Below are 26,401 nucleotides of genomic sequence, written 5' to 3' on the forward strand. Positions count from 1 at the left end.
CTTCTCCCAACTGTTTTCAGTTACATACCTGCTAGATCGATGCCTGATTCTGAAATATTTTCACATTCTTTCGCAAACAATGTGTGTGTTTCATTGTAATTATTAAGAATTTAATTTACACGGCAATTATTTTATTTAACAAAACAATTAACATACACTGCCAGCCAAACTATATTCAGTTGCGTATGAACTAGGGTGGTAGTGAAGAGGTGAATCCGCAGGACGAGCCCGATGCAAAGGAGTAGCCCACTATGCGAGTCGACTAAAGCACACCTTGAGTACTACCAGACATGCATGGTTTTTCTCCGCTTTAAAGCGGAATTCCGCTTTCCTTGCCGAAAAAATCTGTTCTTTATATAACGATTCCGCTTCCGGAAATTTCTAGGTTGCTCAATAAAAGTCACAATATACTTGGCGAATTGCCAATACGAAGCTAAAGTGACCAGGGATTGTTATTGATATCTGTATTAATATAGGGAGGTGACCATTCTACATTGATCCAGTGCGTTTTTATGGGATTCGAAACCGTGACTGTGAGATGTATGAGAGTTTGACTCATAGGCGGGCAATTCTACTTTCACTTTAAACGGTAAGTTGAAAAGAGCATGCTGCATCTTTGATGTAAAATATCTCGAAAAGGAATCGAGGACCCTATTGCAAATTTGGCCTTGTTGGAAAGGTTAGGATTTTTGCTGAAAATTGATATCTGTCTTTTTACTGGGAATTTTTTTTTTAATTAGGAGGGGTTGAAAATGGGTATATTTTCCTCATTTTTGTTGATGTTTTACTTCCAGGATGGCAGGTGCCTGAGTGTATCTCGACTCATTTCCAGGCTAGCAGATGTCATGATGGACCTTTAAAATCTTTCACATGTGTACTTTCAAGAACTATATACATTATTTTTGAAAATTGGTTGCCATGGTAATAAAATCTGGAAATTAAAACATGGGCTCCTGAAGGCGAAATTTCCTCCATTTCCTGGTAGTTTGAGACCAAATTTCATCGTTTACGAATCTTATTTTCCGGAATATCCGGTTTTGAATTTGAAATTTACATAGCAGTCACTATTTCCTCATTTTAGTCTTCTCGTTGATTGGTTGAATCATTACGATATAGCCCAACCAGCAGAATGAACACCGATTGTAAACACGTGGGCCTTACAAAAATGTCCGTAAAAGTAGTACAAAGAGACGCCAATGATGTTAATAAGGCCATTGCCAAGGTCCAGCTTTTTAAGAATCTTTGGGTCAAGTGTTGGGAAATTTGCCTAGGACCTTCGCCTAAAACTGGGTTAGGGAACCAATACTTACTGGCATTTTTATAAAGCTTAAAACCTCAAAACGGGTTCAAAGAATTCATTTTCTGGAAAGCTTCTCATTTGATGAAAACCTCCTCAGATAGTGTAATATCTTAATTAAATCATGGCTCCTGGGGGAAAGAGGGAGACCGCAGTACTGATGCAACTCTGGAGATTAACGTAGGACTAATCTGATTAACGTACATATAATTTGATTTAACTTTTTCAGTCTGAAGAAGACTGCTGTTTATCCAAGATTCAGTCTTCGAAGGGGCCCCGTGTGCAACCTGCAGAACTACTTAGTGCTGGATTATTTGAAAATCTTTTCGATAACAACAAGACTAAATTGTCTCTGGTTGATATAAATACATCTTCATGCAATGTAGGATTCTCATTTTTTATAATCGAATACTTTGGCTTCGCTTTGGACGGAAAGGGATTCCAAATTTATGATATTTAAAACTTTATGAAAACAATTAGCACAAGCCTCTGGTGCCGACGATAAGTTGGCTCGAATACGGAGAAATCTGTTTTTTAAAGATTGATAGATATATCTACTCCGAACTGATGAAACACTCTGACGAAGACAATAGAAAATAGACAGAGAAACTAATCTCCGATTGATCGTCTATACTCTGAATAAAAATACGTCAACACAGCATTGTGTTATAAGTTCATTTTATTTTCGCAGTATCACTTCCAAAACATACTTATCAATGACTGTGAGTGCAACATTTTAATATCAGGACCTTCTGGTGTTATATCAAAAACAAAACATTGGAAGAAATAATACAAACATCCTTTCAGGTCTACCATAATAGGAAATTATGCAAAGAACGTTAAATTTCAAATCACTTGAAATATATTTTCAAAATGTTATATTGTGTTTTAAAAGTTAATAAATAGAACGCTTCACTGATTGTCTAGGTCACACGTGTTATAAAGAAATCAACATGTTAGTAAGTTTCAACATTTCGAGTATCATTTATTGGAATGTGTCTTATGTAGCCTTATTCACAATGTTATACAATACAGTCACAAACTGTGTGTATATATAGGTAAGAGAGGGGAGACAACTCAACAGGAGTACATACAAGTCAATAATTAACTTTACATGCCCTAAGTGTTTGCTTCTATCTTTTGGAGTGTTTGTTTAACAAACATAAAGCAGACTCTGACAAGGAGAGCGGCTATTTCATTTCTTTAAAATTGCGTTGACGTTTCGCATATTTCTGTTGATATGGAATACGACGTTGTAGACGAGTCATACCAGTCACCATATGTCTTCATCACGGACTCCCTATGATTCCATTACACCGGAAGAAGGGCAATGAATTGAACATATTTGAAGTTACCCTTCATAAAACTGTTTGCGTTTCTTGTTGGGGGGGGGGGGGGTGTATACAACTTTATATCCGTCTATCGACCACACCCTTACAAGATCCTTGATGGGGACATTACCCCACCCCGACAAGACCCCTGATGGGGACATTACCCCACCCCGACAAGACCCGATTGAAAAATTACTCCACCCTGAAAAGATCCCTGATGGGGGCATTACACCACCCTGACAAGACCCCTAATGGGGACATTACCCCACCCTGACAAGACCCCTGATGGGGACATTACCCCACCCCGACAAGACCCCTGATGGGGACATTACCCCACCCTGACAAGATCCCTGATTGAAACATTACTCCACCCTGACAAGACCCCTAATTGAAATGACATTCATCTATGAGGTAACAACTTGATAACGAAGTGGTTCATAGAAAATATTTCTACGATTAAACGGCGATTTTATAAATCATTCGAATTAATATCCATCCCTTAAAGAGAAAAAAAATATCTTGACATATATTTCTTTGGCGCCAAGTTTTTTTTTAGTTTACATTGTATAATATGATGACATATTGAATATGGCTATAGAAGGTGAAACGATGAGTGCTTGAACATCTGGTTTTCATGATTGTAAGTGTGATTTTTACTACAGATATTTCTAAAGCTTATTAAAGCTATTTACAATAGCCGCTCTCTTTGTACCACAGCCCAGTACAACAAAAGATATCTGTTTAACGCTCCATTGAAAACTTTTGTTTTCAAGAATAGTTATTGTTTAAATATAATAACAGAAATAAACTTTTATGTGTTATGATATTAAAAAAAATATAACAAGAACAACGCTCACGATACAAAATACGCCTGTCGAATACATTTAGTTAAAAAAAAAGCCCCGACATGGAATAGACCGTAAAAAGCAAAAACTCACTTTTCGAAATATACCCGTCACCAACACCCCGAGGGCCGTGTATATTAAGTTTCATGGTTCTAGCTTGAGTACTACTTTTCTTTCATGGGTTACCCATAACATATCTATTTGACCTATAACTTTGCGAAATAAAAGACATCTTCTTTCACCAATGGGTCATGTGTAGCTGCCTGGATTGTCCACTACAGAGTACAGTGGATAACTCTTTTAATCCTTCCAACAATATGCTCTTGAATAAACAGGTCCCCATATTACAATACAACACGCCTAGGGCTAAATATGTGTATCGCGATTGCTGTTTCCATCTTGTTCAAATACTAGGCTTCTTCCTATCATCGGGAACTTGATTACCAGGTTTGATTTTGTTAGTCTTATCGCTATGCAAGTTTGACCTTGAAAAACAATTGGCTTTCCTCTCTAATGATTTTAAAAAAGCATACAAAGTTTGATAACCCTAGCCTTATCATAAGTACTGCTTTTACTTAGCCCACAAGGTACTGGGTGACGAATAGACAGACGCACTGCGCTCTACCATAGTACCACCCGTCTATGACAGGTGTATAAAAATAACACTTGTATTTTGTTTTATATTTCACATACTGTACAACTTTCATTAATGAAAAAGATAATATTTTATAATTAACAATTTCATTCAAGGTTACATTATCAATTAAATTTAATGAAAAGAAAGACAATGGTTAACTATTAGAGACCCAACAGCGAATATGCTGCGTCTGAAAAGTCAGTATTAAAATAAACAAATTTGTCCACGGATATAGCAGTGTTAACGAATCTGATAAATACAAGGGCAAATAATTTCAGCTTGATAGAATTCAAATAAAAACAATATAACATGAGAATATAACATTGAGCAATAGGAATGATTACACAAAACAGATGGTGACACTGTTACATAACAAAACGATGCCATACTTGTCTGGAAAGACGCTTTATATATTTACATATCTAAAAAAATATATTCTTTTCAGCCGATAAACGAAAGAGCCTCGAACTTTTTCTTAGGTGCATCATATAATGTTAGGATTTGCTAAATCATTATATACTTTATCTAATAAAGTTGTAACGGTTGAAAAATATACACTGCTATCTGCCTTATCTAAAATTAGTACTTAATTAAATATAATTTTTAAGAGACTTGTATATTTTTTGTAGAAGCATGAAGATCTTTTTTGGTATTAGAGTTATCGATCTTGGATTAAGATGAACATTCAAGCTGAAATGTTTAAAGTGTTAATTGGACTCTTTCGAAACTTTTAGTGAAGGGAGGGGAGAACCCAGAATATGAATAGGCGTACTACTGCCAGTAAGACGTAATAAAATCATGTTCAACTGAAAAAAGGATCTTCATTCAAGTGAGACGCCGAGGCACTGTATCAACTTTATGACGGAGAACTTTTCAGAGGAATTTAAGCGGGGGAGGAATGTGTAAGTGGCGGATCCAGTGAGTGAGCCTGCGCACGGAAGACACGATATTAATTATTAGATAATTAATCATTATGTCAGGTCACATCTGGGACCACGCCCGAATTCAAAACACGTCTTTTTCTACCGCACATCTCTATGGAAAATCAACGACATCGAACATCTCAAAATAGTGTATATCACAGCTTTTGCCAATCAGATAAAGACAAGAGGAGAAAATTAACCGTTATGGAGTGATGAAACATCTGTCACTAAGCAACCAGTCACAGGCGTCTTGTTCCTGCGGAAACATTCATCAATAAAATGGTCTATACGTCGTAACAACTATCCAACAAATGACACTTGTTCATTAGCGATTTGAGTGTACTTATAGTGTTAATCGTTGATGTTTGTTATACAGAGAAACTAGTCTAAAGCAACAAAGTCAAATGTTTCCCGGTATTCACACAATAATATTGGAATGGCTGTACAGGCACCAATATATGACTCCGTAAAAACCGTTATTAATATTGGAGGTTTTCAGAGAAAATCCAGAACTTTACTAGATTTGACTCATGCTCCCTTGCGACGGCGGGTATTGTGTAAGAGTGTTTGTTGATGGTGCCGACTGCTTTCGGCGACGAGGTGGGGAAGTTTTCCGTAGTTGGTTGAATTCCGACCTTGTAGATTCCGCGCTATCTTGAAGGTCGGAAGAGAAATTACCGCTCCTCTTTTCCCGCTCTCGTTGTTCTACAAGATCACGTGGCTCAAATAGTCTGTCACGTGCCTCCACGTGCTTTTCACGTTCTATTTCCCGCGAGGTACGATCCCTGTCCAAGTCTCGAACAGGAGGTAGAGTAAAATGGGGTTCGTTTCTGCGTGTAGATACTTTATCCGCTATTATCACTGGAAGTCTTTCAAGCTGAACCTGTAAGTTTAGAAAAACATACAATATTAAAGAAAGACGCAAAAGCTTAAAGACAGAAGTAAACCTACAGTGATGAAGATAGATAAAAATCTACAGTGTAGAGGTAGATGTAAACCTACAGGCATACAGACTGAACAAGTTAAGAAAATGAACAGTGATCGATCTCATGAATCGTATAAAGTATACAAAATTAAGAATATAGCAAGCACGGACCCCCTAACACACCAGGAGTGGTATTAGGTGCCTAGGAGAGTAAGCATCCCTTGATGACCGGTCACATTCACCTTGAGCTCTATATTTTGACTCGATAAATGGAATAATCCGTAGTCAAAATAAGTATGTAAAGAATGACCTAACATGTCAGACAGCATTAAATCCAGAGATGACTTGTATTTGTAATTTTCGAAATGCCTTCTTTAAACGTGACTGTTGAAACCTCTGTAAACATCAAAAGGTTTGTCAGTAACCTGTCCCAATTTCAAAATTTATAATACGCAGAACATGTTCTCAAATAAGAAAGACATAAATACTATATGCTGGTGATAATGGAATATTGCTATTCAAATACAGGAAGTTGACAATGGAGAAGCTGAAATCCTCCCGTTTGTTATTTAAACTGTCAGGAGTATTCCTATACGCTTACAGATATAATTCATGAAATTCGCGAAATATTTATTCACAAATTTAAAGGATTTCAAAAATGATCAATATTCTGTTTGATTAAATCACTCAGCGTCTTGAATACTGTAGATTTGATTTACGTTTTTGTAGAATTCTTTAAGAGTTACCCTTGATTCTTCGACAGAATATTGTGTTCTTCAAATATACGAAGATTAATTTGTGTGCGAGTCATAATCGTGATCTTTAAAATATATATCTCGTTCTCAAACAAAATACTTGAAAATAGCTGTAACCATCTTTCAAAGGAACTCCTTTATTCAGCTTAGAGAGTATTATCAACAAAAATAAGCTTAGATAGCAGTATCAACAAAAATCTTTTGAAAGTGAACAACATGTTTTCATATTTAATGTTTACTTACTTGTAACGATACAAGAGTGTTTTCTATTTTGTTCACTCGATCTTCAAGTGTAGATGTCTTTGTAAACACGTCTGAAACTGTATCGTGAATTTGTCCCTGTGTCTGAAAAACAAAATTCCTCATTTGTAACGGGAAAAATGTGGCTGGACGTACAGCCTGCAATTTTAGTAATTACTCAATTATGCAATGGTTTTCAGTCTGTAACGAATCTTTTCTTTTCCAGCATTAAAGTACTATACGAATTCTTCAAATGGATTAACAACACTACGTTTTCTCCAATATCGCCATGAAGTCTATCTTTGACTAACTATAGTTCACACATGAATAATCAATGCCTTATAATGTTTAATTTACAAAATAACCTTTGTTCATTATACAATATCAATCTTGGTCTTTTGGCTTCAGATTTTTTAAATATACATTGTAGAGGAATATTAGTGATGTTAGTTTTTTTTTCTTGTTTTACTTTCAGCAAAATTAATTATTCATACTGTAAGGCAACTTCAATCACCAATTCCCCCAAGCCCCAACAATTCACGAACACAACAGTCGTGTACATCGCCAGCCAAAGTGCACTGCAGTAGACATTTGTAAGCATAACCGTTTCACTCCCAAACATACAACACGGCAACACAATTTAATGCCTTTCAAAGGTAAATTGGTTTCTGGTCGAATATCCTTCCTAATAAATGAACTTGTTTAAGCAGCCACTCTGTTCCCATGGAAACAAAAATGCTTTGTTTTCTTAATTTTAGAACAAAGACGCTTTTTAATAATGATCAAACATTGCTGAGATGTGAAGATAAACGTGGGAGCTGGAAGTAACCCCACGGCATATCAAAGAAATTGGAATATCAATTTCTCCAAGCATTGTTAAGACGAATGCAATTTTTGCATATATGCATGACTAATAATACTACGAATATGATTTCAATATCCCTAATCTTGATTGCTCAACTTATGGGGGCAAATGCTTTGCTTTCGTGAGACATTATTCGAATATATTGTATTTTAAAGAATTTCTTAAACATTACACATTGGCACTTTCACGTTTTGGAATCATGTATCTTTCGTTCATTATCTTGTTAAAGGGTTTCTTTTTTCATGGGTAGTTAGACAATGTTAGGAAACAAAATTAAATACAGGTAACACGCCCCGGACCTGAAAACACTGAATACCATCTCACCTGAATACTCTGTGTAAACGATAAAATCACAACATCAACATAGCATCATCTGTTCCAGTTTTCTTTAACATCAAGTGTACGTAAAGAAACACCATTAATACACATTCTCATTTATAAAATGTCTACGACGAGATATATGTACACGTATCATATATATATATATATATATATATATATATATATATATAAAAATATTGCTTTTGATATCATTCGATGAATAATTCTAAATAAAATATGAATTTTATATGACGCGGACCAATATTGCCGTAGCAACAAAATGGAAACTGAACAGCCAAACGTGTTGTGATGTCATTCCTAGGACGTCATATAGCGAGACTCCCCGGCAATGTTGCTTATACGATATAAGAAATGTTGATAAAATGAATAAATGAACCAATCGAATTACGTGGCTATTTTCACTACGTTTTTTGTTTGTTTGTTGTGTTTTAAGGCTAGCCGAGCTAGTCTTAATCCCGCGTGTCTTTTGCACATTGTACATATATCTCTTAAGTCACGTGTACACGGCTTAAAAGTTGTCTATTCTAAACTATGGTACTAAGACGTAAGGCTACGGTAGCTGGTACATGTATAATTAAGCTGTAAATATTGAGTTTGACTGCGCTAAAGCTTGATTATGCAGATGTCTGATTCTATAACCTGTAGGAATATTCTACTTCATGACAAAAGCAGCACGTGAAGAGTGGATTACATACAAGCACACGATGCAGCCCGACAAGAGTTCAAGTGACGGTGAAGTATACCTCTAATCGTGGTTCTTAAAACGTTTGATTTTAAAGTAATTGAAGGTGAAATATCTTGGAACATTAAGAAAAATGTGTTATTGTGAAATCCCAAAAGTTTTACAAATTTTCCAATATGTAAAATGAAGGTGTAACACGCCTTGTGATGAATGAAAAGTATGGTACAAATGAAAATTTTAGATTAATAAAGATTTTTAAAAATTTCTTATTTAGTGAGAAATTGCAGATTTGTTGTGAAATCATGGAAAGTACATTTACTCTCGAGACTGGCAATTAGTTTTCATCCACTAAACTTAACAGTTAAACAAGAAGACGTTAAAGAGATAAGCAAGATATGACTGCCATTTATGACGTGTTCAGCTTTAAAAGGTATGGAAAAGCTTTCGATAGTATCACGAACGTGCGATATATATGTCATTCTTACAGCTAATGCTAAATCGCGCGAGTTTTGGCCACAAGGATAGAATTTCTTACTCCTAACATTTTCTCCGAGAAAATTTTATTTTATTTCAAGGTACGAAACTTTATTCTAGATATCGTTTTGTGTGTCGACGTGGTATTCCAAATTCCTGAGCGAAAACTCAAAAAGTAGCTGAAAACAAACATTCACTGATATAGAATATGTTCACTGAAAATGATGTGTCGTCATTTAAAAAGTAGATCTGTCAAATCTTGTTACATTTAATTCCCAAATTTTCATTTTGACCAACAATTGATTTTTCTACCTCTGCAACCAGAGGGTCGGAAAGGGGAAAATAGATACCATTGAGGTTTGGCCTTATAAACAATTTGGGTAATCACTGAAATACGAAGTCGTCAAATCTAATAATGGCTATTTGCCTCAGTAATTCTCATTCTGGTGACCTTGACCTACATATAACGAACTTCTCGTTCTATTTTTGACCTCCTAGTGGTTACCGTAATACTGTACTCAGTAATAGGAAAATTATGCAACAGAATCAAAACAGCAGATAAATCTCTAACAAGGTCGGGAGTAATCGGAATCACGTTTGGGTGAATACTTTTCCCCGTCTTTCAGATGCTCGTACATACTCCTCTTGGCTTGTGGGATATGTAGCGTTATCCAGTTGTTATGACGTGTGGGTGAAAAAACATGACACTGACTACTCATACCAAAAATATCACGGGTTCACGATCAGCTGCCAACTTTCCGCAGGATTTATACCAAAACGTTATTTATTAGGAAATGTCTTAATCAATTTTAAATTATGCAAATTTGCCAAACCTTTGCTATCTGTCTTCTCTGATAGATCTTGTATGCCGATTTTTCAGTTTCAATGACTTACACTATATTGAAATTCATTACAACATGCTTTTGACATCATCACTTTACATTCCCAAAAGGCGGTAGTAGCACCTGTGTAACGCAGAGAGGCCAAGCAGTCAAGCAGCCTACTGTGCATTAATCAGTGGCGGATCTAGAGGGGCGGTACAATTACCCTTTCAGATGGACACTTTGCGGTCTGCAACCTCCTGTTTAGGTAGGGAAATATCTTACCCACCCGAAGAAAATTTTCTGGATCCGCCACAGTACATACACATCACATGCTCACAATCATTACAGACATCCACAACATTTAGAATATAGACATCGGTGGGATAGTTGTAACTGACAAAACAAAGGGAGGACACCCAAATTGATGAAAACGTGCACGTCTTTAAGTAGCGCAAGCAATTGTTCCAATAGAAATCGTTTTGAAAAGATTCAAATTTACCACCACGAAAAAAAAAAAAAGAATCCAAACTACATGTAATGAAGACGCCACATTGAACATTAACGGACAGACAGTGTGCCCCGCGGACATGCGTGATATATGGGACAGCCCAACTACAGCTAGAGAGCACGATGCATTTTGCCTGCTACATTGATATACACCACTGTTCAGTGTGTACAGTTCTATGCGGTCAAACCTGTTTGAATTGCACGTGGGGTATTGATATATACACGCTGTGAGGCGGTTCCAGGCCTGTTCGACCTAAACTCTACAAAGAAAGGAAAGGGATAATCGAACCTGCTTGACTCAGACCAGTAATATCTACAAAAAGTGAGCAGCATAAACACATCATAAAAGAGCAGATAAATTTGCATCTGATCAAAAGATTTGTATGTTACATTACAATTGCTGGCGTTTATTACAGGTTAATCTTTTTGTATCCATTTTAGCGTGCTGCTATTCTTATTAGAAAAATATGTAAAACATGGATATTTATAATATATATTTCAAGCGGGGAACTTGATTTTCCCTTTCCTTTTACGTCTTTTGAGACTTAAACCAAAGCTAAAATGAATACAAAAAGTAGGTTGATGCAATAGGACTTGTGCAAATGAAACAAAAGACAATATCATACATTGGTGAGGGTAAAGGGATGTTTTATAATCACTCTACAAATCCCAAGACAGACATTACAGCACTATCGTCGAGGACAATGCTAGCACTTCCACCACGCACTATTTCGCGTAATTTGATTACAAATTCAGTATTTTATAAGACAAATACACTTGAGAAAAGCAGAAGAGGAAGAAAAAGGAAAAATAAGAAGAATTTTGACAGTAACATTTAACTACGGTTAAAAACATGGTGTTACCTTCACTGGCCACATAAATGTTAGTCACGTGTAATGGAATTGCATCACTATATGCATCAAGGGTAATCACATAGTTTTCTTACTGGATTCATTTAAATGAAGAAAAAAAATCTTTGGAAAAAGTTTGTCCGTTGTTTTCATTGAAAAGCATGACAATTAATTTCAGTAAATTTCACACGCGGTGTGTGATATAGAACTAGAGCGAAGAGAAACTCATTTCACACCTGGTGTGTGCGAGATCGAACAACAGAAAAAGAAGATCAGAAACTCGTGCAATTGTGTCCTGTGGTACATTTGTTAATGTTCATTAGAATCCCATTTGGTCAGAAAACCTGACAAGTGAATCTTAATATCCTGAAAATATCAGAATGGGTTGAGATCTAAGTTCATCTGGTCTACATGTTGTTTGTTTGCGTGCCGACTCCTCGATATCCAGCGTATTGTATTGTAACTGCACTGAGAGTAATTGCAGTACTTGTTTCAGCTGACCCTCAGAAATGGGAATTTTGATTTACACATACATTTTGTCACCCAAAGGACCCCACTCTCCGCGGTGGAATTAAATTCGCCCCTAGGGTAGTTAATTGCATATGTGAAACAGATCTAACTACTGTCATTACACCGAAAATCTTTCAGTAATCATTAGACCATGGCAGATCTTCAGTTACAGAATCAATGATTTCCATGTTCTTCCGGGCGCTCGAGCCACGCACAATCTGCAGATTTTACTTCCGAATGATTCCCTGGATACCAAGCTGAGTTCATTTAACAATAAACAGGTTTAAAATGTTTATTGTCAGAGAATATAGCACGGAGAACTTTGGCGTAACGAAACCAGGTACCTGGCGTGCATCACTTTAAAATTTGACCAAAAAAACAAGCTAGTGATATTGTCATCTACTTTCAAAATTAGGATATAAAATGCCCAAATTTCAATACTAGTATATAATTTAAACCCGCAGTTTTCATAGATTTACATTACCTAAATGTTGTGTAGTGTATGTCTCGCTAGAATTTACAAAAGTAATAACAAGTGCTACAAACGATCACCTGTTTACAGACCAATCTATATCAGGTTCTTTTCATTTTCTTAAAATTGATTGTTTCTAAATTCTAATGAAATTACAAATTTTGAATGGCCACTTTAAATATGAGTTCATTATAACTTAAGAATTTATACAGAATATGTAGTGTATAGACCAGGAATTAAATAGGGACCACAAAGGCATACAGCTTTATTTCGTTTGTATGTTCTTTTACGCTGATGACGTTATCGAGCGCCTTCTAATTCTCAGGACTCACCTTCGGAAACCCTAGAGTAACACTTACCAAATAATATAAAATGGACGTGAAGATGTGCAATAGAGGCTACCTCGACAAGTTTCAAATTTCGATTATTTTGAAAAGTAACAAATCTCTCAATAGCCTGAATCGCTCACCTGCCTTGAATAACTTCAGACAATCAAGAACCACAACGGCCAGTTTGACAGTTCTACGAGCCCAGTAGAGAAACATTTGTGACAAGAATGTTTATTAAGATTGAGGAGCATGGCTGTATACTGTCCGTATAACTGTAGATGTGGAGATTTCCTTATGACTCGGTGTGCTTTCATTATTTATCTCAACCAACGGAAGTAAGTGTAGCCGTAGAAGCAATTTGATCGCTGCATGACTAAAAAGATTGTTTCATGACACGCCGAGAAATATATATGTGCCACATTAAACGAAAATTATCGAAGGAATAAAAAGTGTTATAACAAACAATTTAAGCTATACACTTTATGCAAATTATATGATTTAACTCGATCGAAATACAAAGTAATCAATTTCCTATTTATATATTCATTATCCTAGTAGGATGATAAACTATTTAAATGATCACGTGATGTCGCAAGCTGAACCGGCGTGACACCGTGGATGGCCTGCAGGCTGTTTACGGAACACAAACAGTCAGACTAAGAACGGGGTAGAGAAAGCTACCTTGGGCAACGAACGTGTGAAGGGGAGTTAATTTTCAAGTTTAATTCAATACCATTTTTAAGACGACAACATAATTATGTTAAACGCAATTCTCTTGCTCTTTGCTTGAGCACATCCACCATAAATGTAAATCCTTCATGCAATAGAAAATTAACTTGCATTGAATGCACTTGTACTTCGTTAATATCAATCAATAACTTGTTGAAATTTTCAGGTATCATTATTTTACATAGTTTATCATACAGACAAAATTTTGGTTTGTTTGGATTCCAAAATAGATAACAAAAATGTTGTTTAAAACGGCACTTGTATCGATATGAAGCGGCTCAGATGACGTCACTTCCATTCCAGCCAATCGGAACCCATGATTGCCGTGTAGGAATTTGATCGTTTTTTTAAGTACTCGAATTTCTTAAAACCAGAAGAGTCTTTGTGCAAAAGTTTACTGACTTGACTGAATTGGCATTCTAGAGAAGATGTTCAAAATGCGACATGCATATATAAAAAGGTAAATACATTCATTAATAATAATAATCAGTTCAGCATGGTTCATATAAGCAATGTCTCGCTTGAGATGGCATCATTAATCATGGTGTATATTCGATGATCCTCACACGGGTTGTACCTAAGCCATAACTACCCATGCTCTTCGACATCAATAATGTACAGATACCCTCCTCTGACCATTTATGTTGTACATAAAGTGCTAATCATTAAGCTTGTCAGTTGAAAACATTCTCAAGTTATTGTGTCACACAATGCCCTATTCATTATCAAATTATAACCTTGACCTTCAGAGTTCAAAATCCAGAGGAGTGTGAATATCCCTCTGATCATTGTCCACATACGTCCTGGACCTGATGGTCATGTAATATCGGAGATGTGTTCCATAAAAGTAATGGCCACAGGACACAATTAAATTCAATTTGAGTCCAACTTCAATTTGTGGATTTGATTATTTGCTGGTGTATTATGAATGTTTCATGCAAATGAAATAATACTGATTTTTTTCTACAACGATATGAGAGGATATCATCTTGTGGTGATGAGCACTTATAATTCACAAATCACAAAACATCTAGAAGGCACGTCTCTATCTAGAGAAACAAGCATGCGCAGGATGTACGACTATCACATGACATGTAATTACTTTTTAAACTAGTTGAGGATATATGTTGGGTTGTTGCATTCAACGTTTGCTACCATCGAAATCATATTTCGCTCTCATCTTTGAACTACAGAACATGTTTAAGGATTATTCAGCTTGCCAGTCAATCCGCCAATAACGACATGTTTGTATCACTACCATGCAATGGAAGAACATGCGGTTCTGTGCGCCATTAAGATAGAAAAGGGAAGACTGCTATTTATAGATGTGACGCAAACAATGACATCACGAAACAGAATACAAAAACGTGCACATGACTATGACATTCAAACGAGATTATATACGGCAAGGCTACAGGAAAACTAACAAGTATTATACCTTAGCAATATCAACTAGTGTGTTTTGATTTTCGGCCAATTTCCTTTGCCCCATTTTAACTTTGCGTAAGCTGTAAGAGAAAAATTATGGTTGGTTAGTGGTGACACCCCATTTTACCTGCGACAAGTCGTCAAAAGAAAATTTCTCATCATCCACCTTGTCTTGTTGTGACTTAAAGTCGCGAATACTGGAAAAAAGCACAACAGGATTATGATAAGTTAAAATGACTGATTACGTTAACTTGGTAAGTAGAGGTAAAAAAAAAAAAAAAATTTAAAAAAAATTCAGAATGACTCAGGATGTTAATTTTTGGTGAAATGAAGAAGAAACTACATGTATCAATCAATAAAAAAACCTATGGAATTTTAATAAGCAAGTGTTTATAAAGTCAAATTTAACTCCAGTGTTTACATTACACGTGACAGTGGGTGGTTTGCATTATATGCTCATCGTAACGAATATTCAATGTACGAGATAACTCGGGGCTTAGCATTTACAGTAAATAACGGTTACAGCGAACACGTTTATAATGAATTCACTCTTAAAGCAAGGTAATATTCACTCCCCTGTAGTTTTAAAGCGTATCACAAATCCATTGTATATGACAAATTACGTTTATAACGAATCAAAATTATTCGTCCCAGCACTTCGCTGTAAGCGTGTTTTACTGTATATTGAACCGACCAGTCTACGTTCAAATGAAAAAAAAAAGAATCTTCTCTAATATTCATTCTCCTTTAAAAATTGTGATTTTAAGGATTTCGTTTTGTTATCTCAGTTTAATCGTCATTGTATTCTTGTTGACTTTGGCTGAAACTGAAGTGATCAGACTGGTATAGAAGTTAAGACAACAGCCAAAACCTGCATCTGTAAAGCTTGTACATCATTGCTTTAAGCTAAGTAGGCATTACACATGAGCATCTTCATAGTTGACTAACCTAAAGAGAGCCTCTATGAATAATTAATGATAATGAAACATTAGTTTCTATGATTTGGTGCATATTAACATTACGCGAAATTGAGGTTTTTTCTGTTGACATTTCGGCGTAGTGTTGCATTGTATTTTATTTGCATAATAGTCATACACCCCCTTAAAAACAAACGCAACTGCATTAGAAAATGAGTACCGTGATAATTAATATATGGAGCATCTATACATAGGAGAATTTGAAATACAAAGAACAAAAAAAGTCATTTCACACATGAGGAAGAGCAGACAAACAGGACTGTCCCAGCCATGCATGTCATGGTTTGTGTGTGTGTGGTGAGATAGCTTTGTTGTTGATAAACATTTTAATTGATAGATTTTTCAATGAATATGTAATTCAATAGTTTAGCGTTATTGTAAAACATCTGTACTTATAAATCTTACACATGTGTCGTCTTAGTCATCTTCACGTTTTAATCATTTGGCATTAGAATTTAATCAAATCAGAAATTGATATTTTAAAATCATATTTAGCAGTTTGAAACCATCTGTTGAGGATGCCATTTGACATCAAGAACTTCATATTTCTATCGGAATCGATATTCATCTTACGAATGATGTCATCATAAATCACTTTAATGAAGATCCACATAATAATCCGTTATGAGTTTCTGTGGAAGCGGATCATGCAGTCATACCTGTGAATCGCCTGTAGGAATTTTCTTTGGTGGGCTCTCACTTTGCCTGTGTCTATTTTGTTGACAAGCTTTGTGTATTTGTAAATTAGCCAAGTCTCTCGTAAAACGTTAGCTGCCGCATTCTTCAGCTGAAATAAAAATATATTTTCTTTTTGTATGGCAATGAGTCTATTATCTTGTGATATCAATCTACGTTGTATTTCGTGGTGGTTTATTTTTCGCAGAATGAATCAGAAAGCAAGGCAGGTCTGAAACCACTAGTTTCCGCCAAGCAATCTGCTCTTGTCAACCATAGCGCGTATCATTCCTGGAAATTTGAAATGCATTCTACAGATTTTATGTAATCTTTTCTACAGATAAACACACATACAAACAAAACCAAAAAACATTAACTTTCATGGGAAAAGCTGGCTACACCCAGCATTGTTTAAGACGTAAAAAAACCATTGTACGTATAATTCGCACACAAAATTACATCCCCCCTGAAATTCAGTTCTTCATGCCAATGTACACCATTTCACGGTGTTCCACAGAGACATATAAAGTTAACTTGAAATCCTTTACATTTAGATATTTCTACACTGTTTAGTAACTTACTCGTTTTGACAGTTGGGTGTCCATCATAAAGAAATGTACGTGTTTCTCCGCTCGACTAAGCTCCAGCTTCTTGGACAAAACAGCAACAATCAAAGCTGTGATACCTGCACCCTACACGGAAATACAATACATGTATCGCAAAGAGAAAGAACATGTCATTTCAATAGATAAGTTACTTTTTCTTAATGAGGGATGATATGAAAAATGTGTCGTATTGAACAGTTGAAAATCTTTCTTGAATATATAACGTAACTTAATTTTGTTATGTTTTCGAACATGACTAAGATTTAGGCGCTATTGCCTAAATCCTATACCAGTATACTTTGCCCTCGAAACTCTATCAACATCTAAAATATAGGGATCGCTCAACCTTATTTGCTAACGAATGTATATTTAAATAAACTTATGACAAATAAACATCTTAAGCTAAAACATATTACATAAAATACATTGTAGTGGAAAATTATATGCAATAAACAAATGTAGTGAATATATGTTCCCCACTTAAAATAATATTTTAGAAATTGGATTCTTTTTCTTTGAATGGGAAGTGTTTTATACAGACCTTCTTGCAAAGTCTCAGTGTTAAATCATAATAATGGAGGTATCCTCCCAATACCACCGAGCTGGTGACGTTGATGTATAGACCTCGAAACAATACGATGCCCATGTTTTTGTTACAATGCTAGATATTATACGTCACCGTTAACTCATATATTCCTATATAGCGATCCAATGACCTTGACCCTTTTAACCTTGCGCTACAACACGACAGGATTTCCGTTTTCAGTTTGGTGTCTCTTCATGTGAAGCTTCATTGCTTGAACCCAATCAGAATTTAAGTATTAGGAAATCATTTCTTACCACATGTAACCCAATGACATTGACCCCAAAACAAAGGGTCATCCTTAATTCATAAAAAAAATTTCATGTAAGTTATTTTATTGATAAAGCTAAAAAAAAATCAGTTCAGTAGAATTATGCCCCCGCTTTAGGAGAACATTCTTGATAAAGTTTCAAAGCGATAGAAGATATAGTATTTTAACGCCATTGGTTACCTATGTGGGCTTTTGACCTTGAACTTAAAATTGTGGGGGGTCATATTTTTATTAAAGAGGTTCTTCATGATAGGTTTATTGCCAAAGCTCAATTCGTATGCGAGAGATATCCTGGGAAACATTTCGTACAATATGTAAGCTAGTGACCTTGACTTTCTGGGAAAAAATAACAAGGGTCATCCGTTTGTAATAGAGCCTGTTAATGTGAAGTTTATTCTTACCACCTAAACAGTATCTGGTATATCATCCTGACACCACTAGTAAACATAATTATGGTGACCTGGTAACCTCGACCTTTAACCTGGTAATCTTGACCTTTAACAACTGGCGACATCTTTAACTAAGTCATAGGGGAATATCATGTGAAGGTCCGTTGCTAAAACTCGAGTAGCACTCGAGACATCCGAAAGCTAAACATGTTATAGAAAGATTGACGGACAGGTCCAAATCAAAGTGGGACACAATAAATGAACTACCATTCTTACCATATGTGTCTTATTGAGCTTGACCTTTAGATCTCAAATTCAACCAAGGCTACTTATTAATCAGACGCTTTGTGTTTCATATCTAAAGCTCAAAAAGTATTAAAATAACTACTGGGAAATCGTTTCTTAAACTTTCAAACCATATAACCCAATGACCTTGACCTTTAATTTCCGCATCTGTCATTCTAAGTAATGAAGACTGTTTATGAGACGTTTTATTGTTAACGATCAAAGAATATAGGAGATATCTGGAAACTCCAATACTATATGTGACCTTTTTAAGTCGATTTGGAAAACAATTGGGTTGTCCTTTACCCATAGAGTCTGCATGTGAAGATCCATTTAAAAAATCAGAAGAATAATTGAAATTTTATACGGAACCCAATGATTTACATATAGACGGAAGGAGGGATGAACAGACCCAAATTATATAATCCTTAACTGTCCCTGATGCGATCGGATTTTGTGCTATACATCAAAAGAGCCTATTTTTGAAGAAGAAAAAATCATTAATTGGGAAGGTTTCCTGCATGCATTGTTAATTGGGTCCACAAGGAAAAACGCTGAAGTACGACACGGTTCATATAGCTGGGTGTGTTCGGATATTGTATTGGCTGAAAGGTCGCATGCGCTTTGATAACAATGAGCGACCTTTACCATAGGAAACTGACCTATATGTTCACAGATTGAACAACTCGAAAAACCATTTCATTTTGGAAATGTGATGCTTAATGACTATATCACTCACCATGCAACCCACTGCTATAGAAATGGTTCTACCACAGTAGGTATTAGGTACGATATCCCCGTATCCCACCGATAGAAAGGTAATAGAAATCATCCACATGGCGTTCAGGATGTTCTCGTGTCGATGATCAAAATACCTGTAATAAAAAAGTCAAAGGTATGAATCTTCTATGCGTTTTATTCTGTGCAGAGTGGTAAAGGACCGTGCGAGAACGTTGATTTAACATTGTGACTAGTGCACACCTTCTAATGAGTTCTACTTCATGTCGTGCTGTAACATTCCGGATTCTCGGATTGCGAGATACAAAAAATGTCTACGGTTGATGATAAAGATAAATCGACCCTTGAATGGTAAAAGGCAATCAAATATCATCTTAAGCGAGCTTAAAGCCACTCTTTTAACGTAATCGATCATGTTACGGTGATTCGTCACACAGAAGAAGACAAGTCAGGCTTAAGTTGACTAATTGATATAAATCTATATCGTCTTAAACAACTCGATCGATAAAACTTCTAAATCAAAGACATCGCACGCCAAGTGGTCAAATTTCGCTAACAGTTTCAAATTTTTGAGTAAGTGAAATTGGTATATCATTTATTACTTTTAGAAGATAATATTACAGTGTTTTTGGAGAGGGAAATTGATATTTTTAGATTAAGTGATATATTAAGGTTGATGTCACTCTTGCTAAATCAATCACGTTCCTCTTCATTACGTGAAAAGTAATCCCGATCCCGACGTATTAATATATATGGGGATCGTTGACATGGACTCGGGCATTTGATGGAGGTGATAAATGTTCAGATTCCGGACGTGAGAGATGGTGATATCTTCTCGGAATGTAATCGGTTGTTCCTTTGGGAAATTTTAAATTCTCAGTTACAAGGCATGCTAAAATCACTGCAAGAGCCAATTCAATAGAACCTCTTAGAAAACCAGAATCTCTAAAGTAGGCATCGATGAATTAAAACAAATAATCATGATCTGCTGGGGGTAAACAACAGTTGATATCGGCGATCCTAGCCTAGCAGAATCAATATCGACTGTGCGTTTGGATGACGATTGTAGCATCCATTACTGTTCATTATACTTAAGAAAACAATTTTAAATTAAAAAAAAAAAATTTGAAGCTGAAGAGCGATGTAAAACAGAGATCAAATACTTCCTTTAACAAACTTGGGATCAGGCTCCGCAAGTTACTTAGGTTTGTGTTTGCTTGCTTTATCTGCAAAATGTGTTTATAAATATCCGTTATAAATCATATCCTAAGAGCTCAGAAAACCACTTGAAATGGATAATGTGAAAGGAAAATGTACAAATCTAGGTTCTAGCAATCAAAATCTTTGTAATGGTTTTAGAAAACTTGTCATTTAACGTGTACATATATACCCTGGACGGTGCATAATATATAGTCTTCCTGAAGTGGAGACGTGCATGTAAAAGATACTATAATGATTCGGTTTGGTGTGCACCCTGTGATTTGACTAAGCACTATGACTCGGTTTGGTGTTCACCCTGTGGGTTGACTATGCACTATAATGACTCGGTTTGGTGTGCACCCCGTGGTTTGACTAGGCAATATAATGACTCGGTTTTGTGTTCACCCTGTGGGCTGACTATGCAATATAATGATTCGGTTTGGTGTGCACCCTGTGATTTGACTAGGCACTATAATGACTCGGTTTAGTGTACATCCCGTGGTTTGACTTGCACTATAATGATTCGGTTTGGTGTGGACCCCGTGGTTTGACTAGGCACTATAATGCACTTTAATGAAGTGAACGTTTGGATCCACCCTCAGTGTTCTTCGATAGCTCTTGTAATTATCTAAGGTGATCGCCCTTGAACATGTATATTGGACTTGCTTTATTTGTTAAGCTAATTGCACGAGAATCCTAAAAAAAAAAAGAGCACTTGGTCATCCATAACTAATTAACTTTGCTCATTGATAAATTCTGCGCTTGTAGTCAATATTTCATTGTTAGATGGGTTTTTAACAGACAGACAAACACGGTGTCGACTTACAAAGGAAGAGCTATTGACGTTTTCTGCTTCATATGTTTTGATGTTGGACACTTGAAAACTCGATCAAACTCAGTCTTTTAATCTGTATTGTTTTTGTGCAAACAATCCAAAACTTAAAGGACTTGTATACTGACAAGATTAATCGGACGTATTTGTTTTTTCCAATTCAGACAGACCAGTGGCAGTAATGTACACGGTCAATAATTCAAAATGATACACTTCAAATTTGTCAAGTTGTCTTCTGAAATTAAGAAAACAAGAGTTAGATGTCGGTTGTCGGCCTTGATCTCCATATACTCGCTTCAATAATCAGTATCGTTTAGGGAATGAAAAATTAAAAATTAATACGATGGGATATTTTTTCCCGTATAAAATCCCACTTCTTGTGAAAAAACAAATTTCATTTTATATTTTATGTCGTGCGATAACAATTGATCTTCATGCACTACAGTTTTCAGGGACTGACAGCCTGTTATCCACCGTCTTTTGTTACGGTAGAAATTTTCTGTTTACATTCGATGCATAGAGATTTAATATTCCTACACCATAACCCTATCCTATTTCACGTCAAAAAATATATCTGCAACATCTTCAATTTTGTTGATGAGGAAAACATGCGTTTCACAAATTGTACAGAAAACCCCAACGCCATGAATTATACACACGCAACAAATGTCAAGGTCACTTGCATTACGTATAAAAACGGATAAGTGATGAATTTGCATGATCCACGAAACTATTCTATGCGGAAATTATCCAATTCTTTCAAGGTTAATCTTTATCATTTAAAAATAATACAGAAATTAATTTATTATTTTGTAATTAAATATGTGTATAGAATATAGAATTTAAAAAGTACACTATAGGTATCCTGTTTCTAAAATTAGATCTAACGAGGTGTTTGGGCCATCTGGCGGAAGTCTAATAACTGACTGATTAATGGTCGGTTAATACATCGTCTTTGTAGCCACACCAAATTGGAACTGGGTTGGAAATTGCTTCAGAGTAATGAATGTTATCTAATAATCGTAGCAATTCTGACAAAATAATTTATTGTCAACTTCTCTCATCAAAAACGAAACTGAAATTGCATACGAAAGAGCCCTGTCGTCGTTTTTCATACCGTCTGAATTGAGGCAAAAGTATGATATAACTTTGTGGACCATATTAGATTAGCTTTTTTCTGCTTTCGAGGCTGGTTTTACGCGGCTACGTGTCAGACATAAAAGTCCGCAATTAATATGTGTTCCTGACAAATGAAGAGCTCTCTAGGTGATTTTGACGGAGAAAAAACTAATGATACTCAATGAAATATAAATTTTTCAACCGAAAACGGAGCGAATATTCGCTTGACTATGATTTGTTTTATTTTCCTGAACTTCCTAATAAATTGAAAGTTTAAGATATTAACATGGTAGAATTTAAAGGATCCGACAATTCTACGATATAAGATTAACCCGTCATTAAAACTTCGTGAATCCTTCCCAGGCTTGTAGATCTATAATGGCAGGAAGTTGACACAATGATGATAATATCTAAGGGCAGATAACTCCAAGTACAGACTATGAAGAACCATTACATGTATGTTGTAAACAGTATATATAAATATGATATACCCAAAACATCGCTTTGTAGTTTTTCGAAAAGACTGAATAATCACTTGTAATTCTTAGGAAATGGTGCTGAAATATTTTTTGCATCCAAACATGAAGAGTATCGTGAAAAACTAAAAGGGATTTTGGTCGGAAGTCGAAATTCGGAGTTACATTTCCTAATCATACGTAACCTAAGACAATCACATGACCACCTAACACGTTTGTATCACTTAATCAAAGAGTAAAACGATAAACTGTATCATGTACGGTGAAATCAATATTATTCGTGTTGGTTAATTTTTCACGGATCCCGTTAACTTGGATCTATCGAACTTCGCCGTAAATGGAGCAATCGGGGATCGGTAGAATATAAAGACTGAATACGTCACAGAGCGCGTCCCGGGTGACATATTAGTATTCAGATAAGAAGCTTGCAGCGATTAGTTATGTCCTCACAAATTTGGTCCAACACGAAAATAAATGATTATACATATGTTTGGTTTTTTTTACCTTTCACAGGCACGAAGTAACCAGCTTGTGATAATCCACATAGAGAGTGTGAAGACCAGCATTACAGTCCCAGGACAAATGTGCATCAAAGTTTTCAACACAAAACGAGTATCAAAATTAATCCTATTCAGCGCCCCGATACTTCGAGAGGATGCGTCTGTAAAGAGTTTACTATGTAGCAACATCACTCTGGCTATGAGGTATAGTCTCAGAAACATTGGAATAGAAAGAAGAATATCGACAGGCACGCTCTCCTCTCCCACCGACGCCCCGTCGTACAATTCTGTCTTCCAGATAAAGAAGAATTCTCCTGGGATAGGGTGCACAGCGCAAACCAGAATTTCAAGTCCCAGCTGGATACTACGCCTCCAAGATATAGCGATCCGCCAATCTTCTACGCAATTGTCAATGGCAAACAGCTGTTGAAGAAAGATAAATTTCATATAAAGGTTTCTGGATATAAAGACTCGCTTTGCCTAAATTGAAGTTATCAAAATTATAGATGAAAGTTCTGTGATGTATTTACATAGATTTATAGTTCTTGTTTATTTCCTCTCTCTAGATTTGGGATATTAGTTTCAAGCATATGCAATAAGCATAATGTTTTGCAAAACATTTACGTAAATATAATTAGAGGCGAAATGCGGGTGCCACCTATTGACTTCTTATATCCATAAATTTATTCCCCCATATGATTATATCATGCATTGTTATCAGCAGTGACTATTATATTCCTGATTGCAATTACTGAATGGTATTATGGCGAAGGCTTTGCAAAGATGTGGATCAGGGACGTCGACATTTGGGAAATTACTGTAAAGGGCTTTTCGGTAAATGCTCACTTTATTTCCAATCGATAAAGCCCTGTGGTAAAACTGCCTCTTTAAATAAGTGGCAACACCAGCAATTTGGTTTCATGACAAATTACGTGTCTTTCGTATAATCTATCTCTTGACCAACGTGTCCTAGGAAGAAATATTAGTGTCAAATTGATAACCACGTTTTGGCAACATAGTGTTTATGCGTATGGAATCTATATCCGAAGTCATTATCAGTGTTTGGAGAGTCGTTTTCGTAAAAAATCTATATGTAACAGAAATGGAGAAGCACTTTTGTCAGCACAAATATATTTCCTCTCGTATTTGACACTATTGAATGTGTAATTGCCTTTTTTTATAAATACTCCTGATGTTTACCGATGTTTTCCATTGAACACTGTCGCTACCGCAATGTGTTCCATCAGTACCAGCGTACCAATTCTCAATGTGAATTTCAATAGGTACCAATTTTACGACCCATTATCAATATGATGTCCAAAGAAATCTCACCTCACCTTAGCGGCGGAAGTGATCTAATCTAAAATCAACATCACGTGATCACCGTGATGAATTACACCATTAAGCATAGATGAATTAATACGTCTCCTTATTTAAAGTTTGTTAACAAATCCCATTCCGTTTTTATCTGAGTCTCTTATTGACTGAACAAGGCAAAGAATATGCTTCCTACAGATGACTAACAAAAGTAAATACAGGAAGTGAAGAGAGGAGGAAAACGATGCGATGTAACACTGCTAACATACATTAAAAGGGTGGAAAAAGCGAGCAAAAATGGAAAATACTAGATAGCAAGTGAACTCATGAAAGTTATAAAAAGACAAAAATCACAAAATATATTCATATAAGATTCCATTACAATAGAAACGCAGAAAAAACAACATGGCATACAGCGCAGAGTTCATAAAGCCATAGAAGCAAAATATTGATAGCTATAGTTTTGACAGCTCATTTTGAAAATATCTCATATGTCAAAAACCGAATAGCCTAATGAAAAGATGAAGATAACAAACATATCTGTCTATTCAAAAATGGCGCAAAAGTTAACATTTTAATCCCTGAGTTCCTGGAGTAAAACTTTATATTATGGTTAACTGTAGAAAAAAGAACATAAAAATATGCTGTAGTAATCATTTTGATTTTCAGAAGTAGAAACGATGATATTTTGATTTTCTGCAGTAAAACCATTGATTTTGATTTATTTGCTATTTGGTACAATTGTTGATGTTTTGATTATTTGTTGTAAATATTTTGACTTATTTGAATAAAAAAAAACAATCAAAGATTTTGAATGTATTTGGTAGAGTAAATGTCCCAACATAATGAATATCAAAAACTTTAATTAATTGCATTAAAGAACTTTTCTAAAAAACAAAACAAAAAAACTCTTAATAATTTGTAATCTTATGTTCTAGGTCAGCTGATTTGGATACGGAAAAAAAACTTGAATGATGGCGTGTACACACACGCACACGAATGATGACGTATACATACACGCACACGAATGATGACGTATACACACACACGCATGATGACGTACAATGTATACACACACGCACACATAATGAATATAATATAACTGACATGTAATTAATGGCACATTTTGGTCTTCTGGAGAGAAATGTCCTCTACATACCGGGATTAATTTCAGACAATAAAGTTTTCTTATCATCTAAAGCCGCGCAAATGCTGTTCGCACAGTGAAACAAGCAATAAAGTTTAAAACGTGAGCCAATATTGTGTACTTACTTTAATCTACCCAAGAAAAAATGACGTCATTGAAGAGCATATTCAGAAAGAAAAAAAAAACATTGCGTCATAAGTGAATAATTTCATTACATGAAATAGATGTCTCCCAACACCACAAGCATCCCTCGTAATAAATGCCAAGCTCTATACAGTTATCCAACACATTAAGTTATATTACTGTAGAAGCTTTACAACA

General features: G+C 35.6%; 1 protein-coding gene and 1 long non-coding RNA gene across 7 annotated transcripts in view; one reads left to right on the forward strand and one right to left on the reverse strand.

Annotated features, from left to right (window-relative positions):
- Positions 1-395: 395 nt before the first annotated feature.
- LOC130054853 (uncharacterized) lies at positions 396-1,955 on the forward strand. Its single transcript, XR_008803189.1, has 2 exons — positions 396-589; positions 795-1,955. It is a non-coding gene; the product is annotated as an uncharacterized LOC130054853 (long non-coding RNA).
- Positions 1,956-1,958: 3 nt separating this feature from the next.
- LOC125649280 (small conductance calcium-activated potassium channel protein 2-like) overlaps positions 1,959-26,401 on the reverse strand; it is a 104,339-nt gene continuing 79,896 nt past the window's right edge. For 4 of the 6 annotated variants that reach the window (XM_048876704.2, XM_056165812.1, XM_048876705.2 and 1 more), the window contains exons 5-12: positions 23,621-24,039; positions 19,491-19,626; positions 17,200-17,310; positions 16,603-16,730; positions 14,977-15,046; positions 10,836-10,907; positions 6,957-7,058; positions 1,959-5,916 (exon numbers count right to left, since the gene is read on the reverse strand). In XM_048876704.2, coding sequence (XP_048732661.1) covers positions 5,551-5,916; positions 6,957-7,058; positions 10,836-10,907; positions 14,977-15,046; positions 16,603-16,730; positions 17,200-17,310; positions 19,491-19,626; positions 23,621-24,039 — 1,404 coding nt within the window. In that variant the 3' untranslated portion in view covers positions 1,959-5,550. Of the gene's footprint in view, positions 5,917-6,956; positions 7,059-10,835; positions 10,908-14,976; positions 15,047-15,093; positions 15,164-16,602; positions 16,731-17,199; positions 17,311-19,490; positions 19,627-23,620; positions 24,040-26,401 lie in introns of all 6 variants that reach the window. The other 2 variants (XM_048876709.2, XM_056165813.1) reach the window with 2 other exon arrangements.

This window comes from Ostrea edulis, chromosome 5, assembly GCF_947568905.1.
Source record: "Ostrea edulis chromosome 5, xbOstEdul1.1, whole genome shotgun sequence".
Lineage (NCBI taxonomy): Eukaryota > Metazoa > Mollusca > Bivalvia > Ostreida > Ostreidae > Ostrea > Ostrea edulis.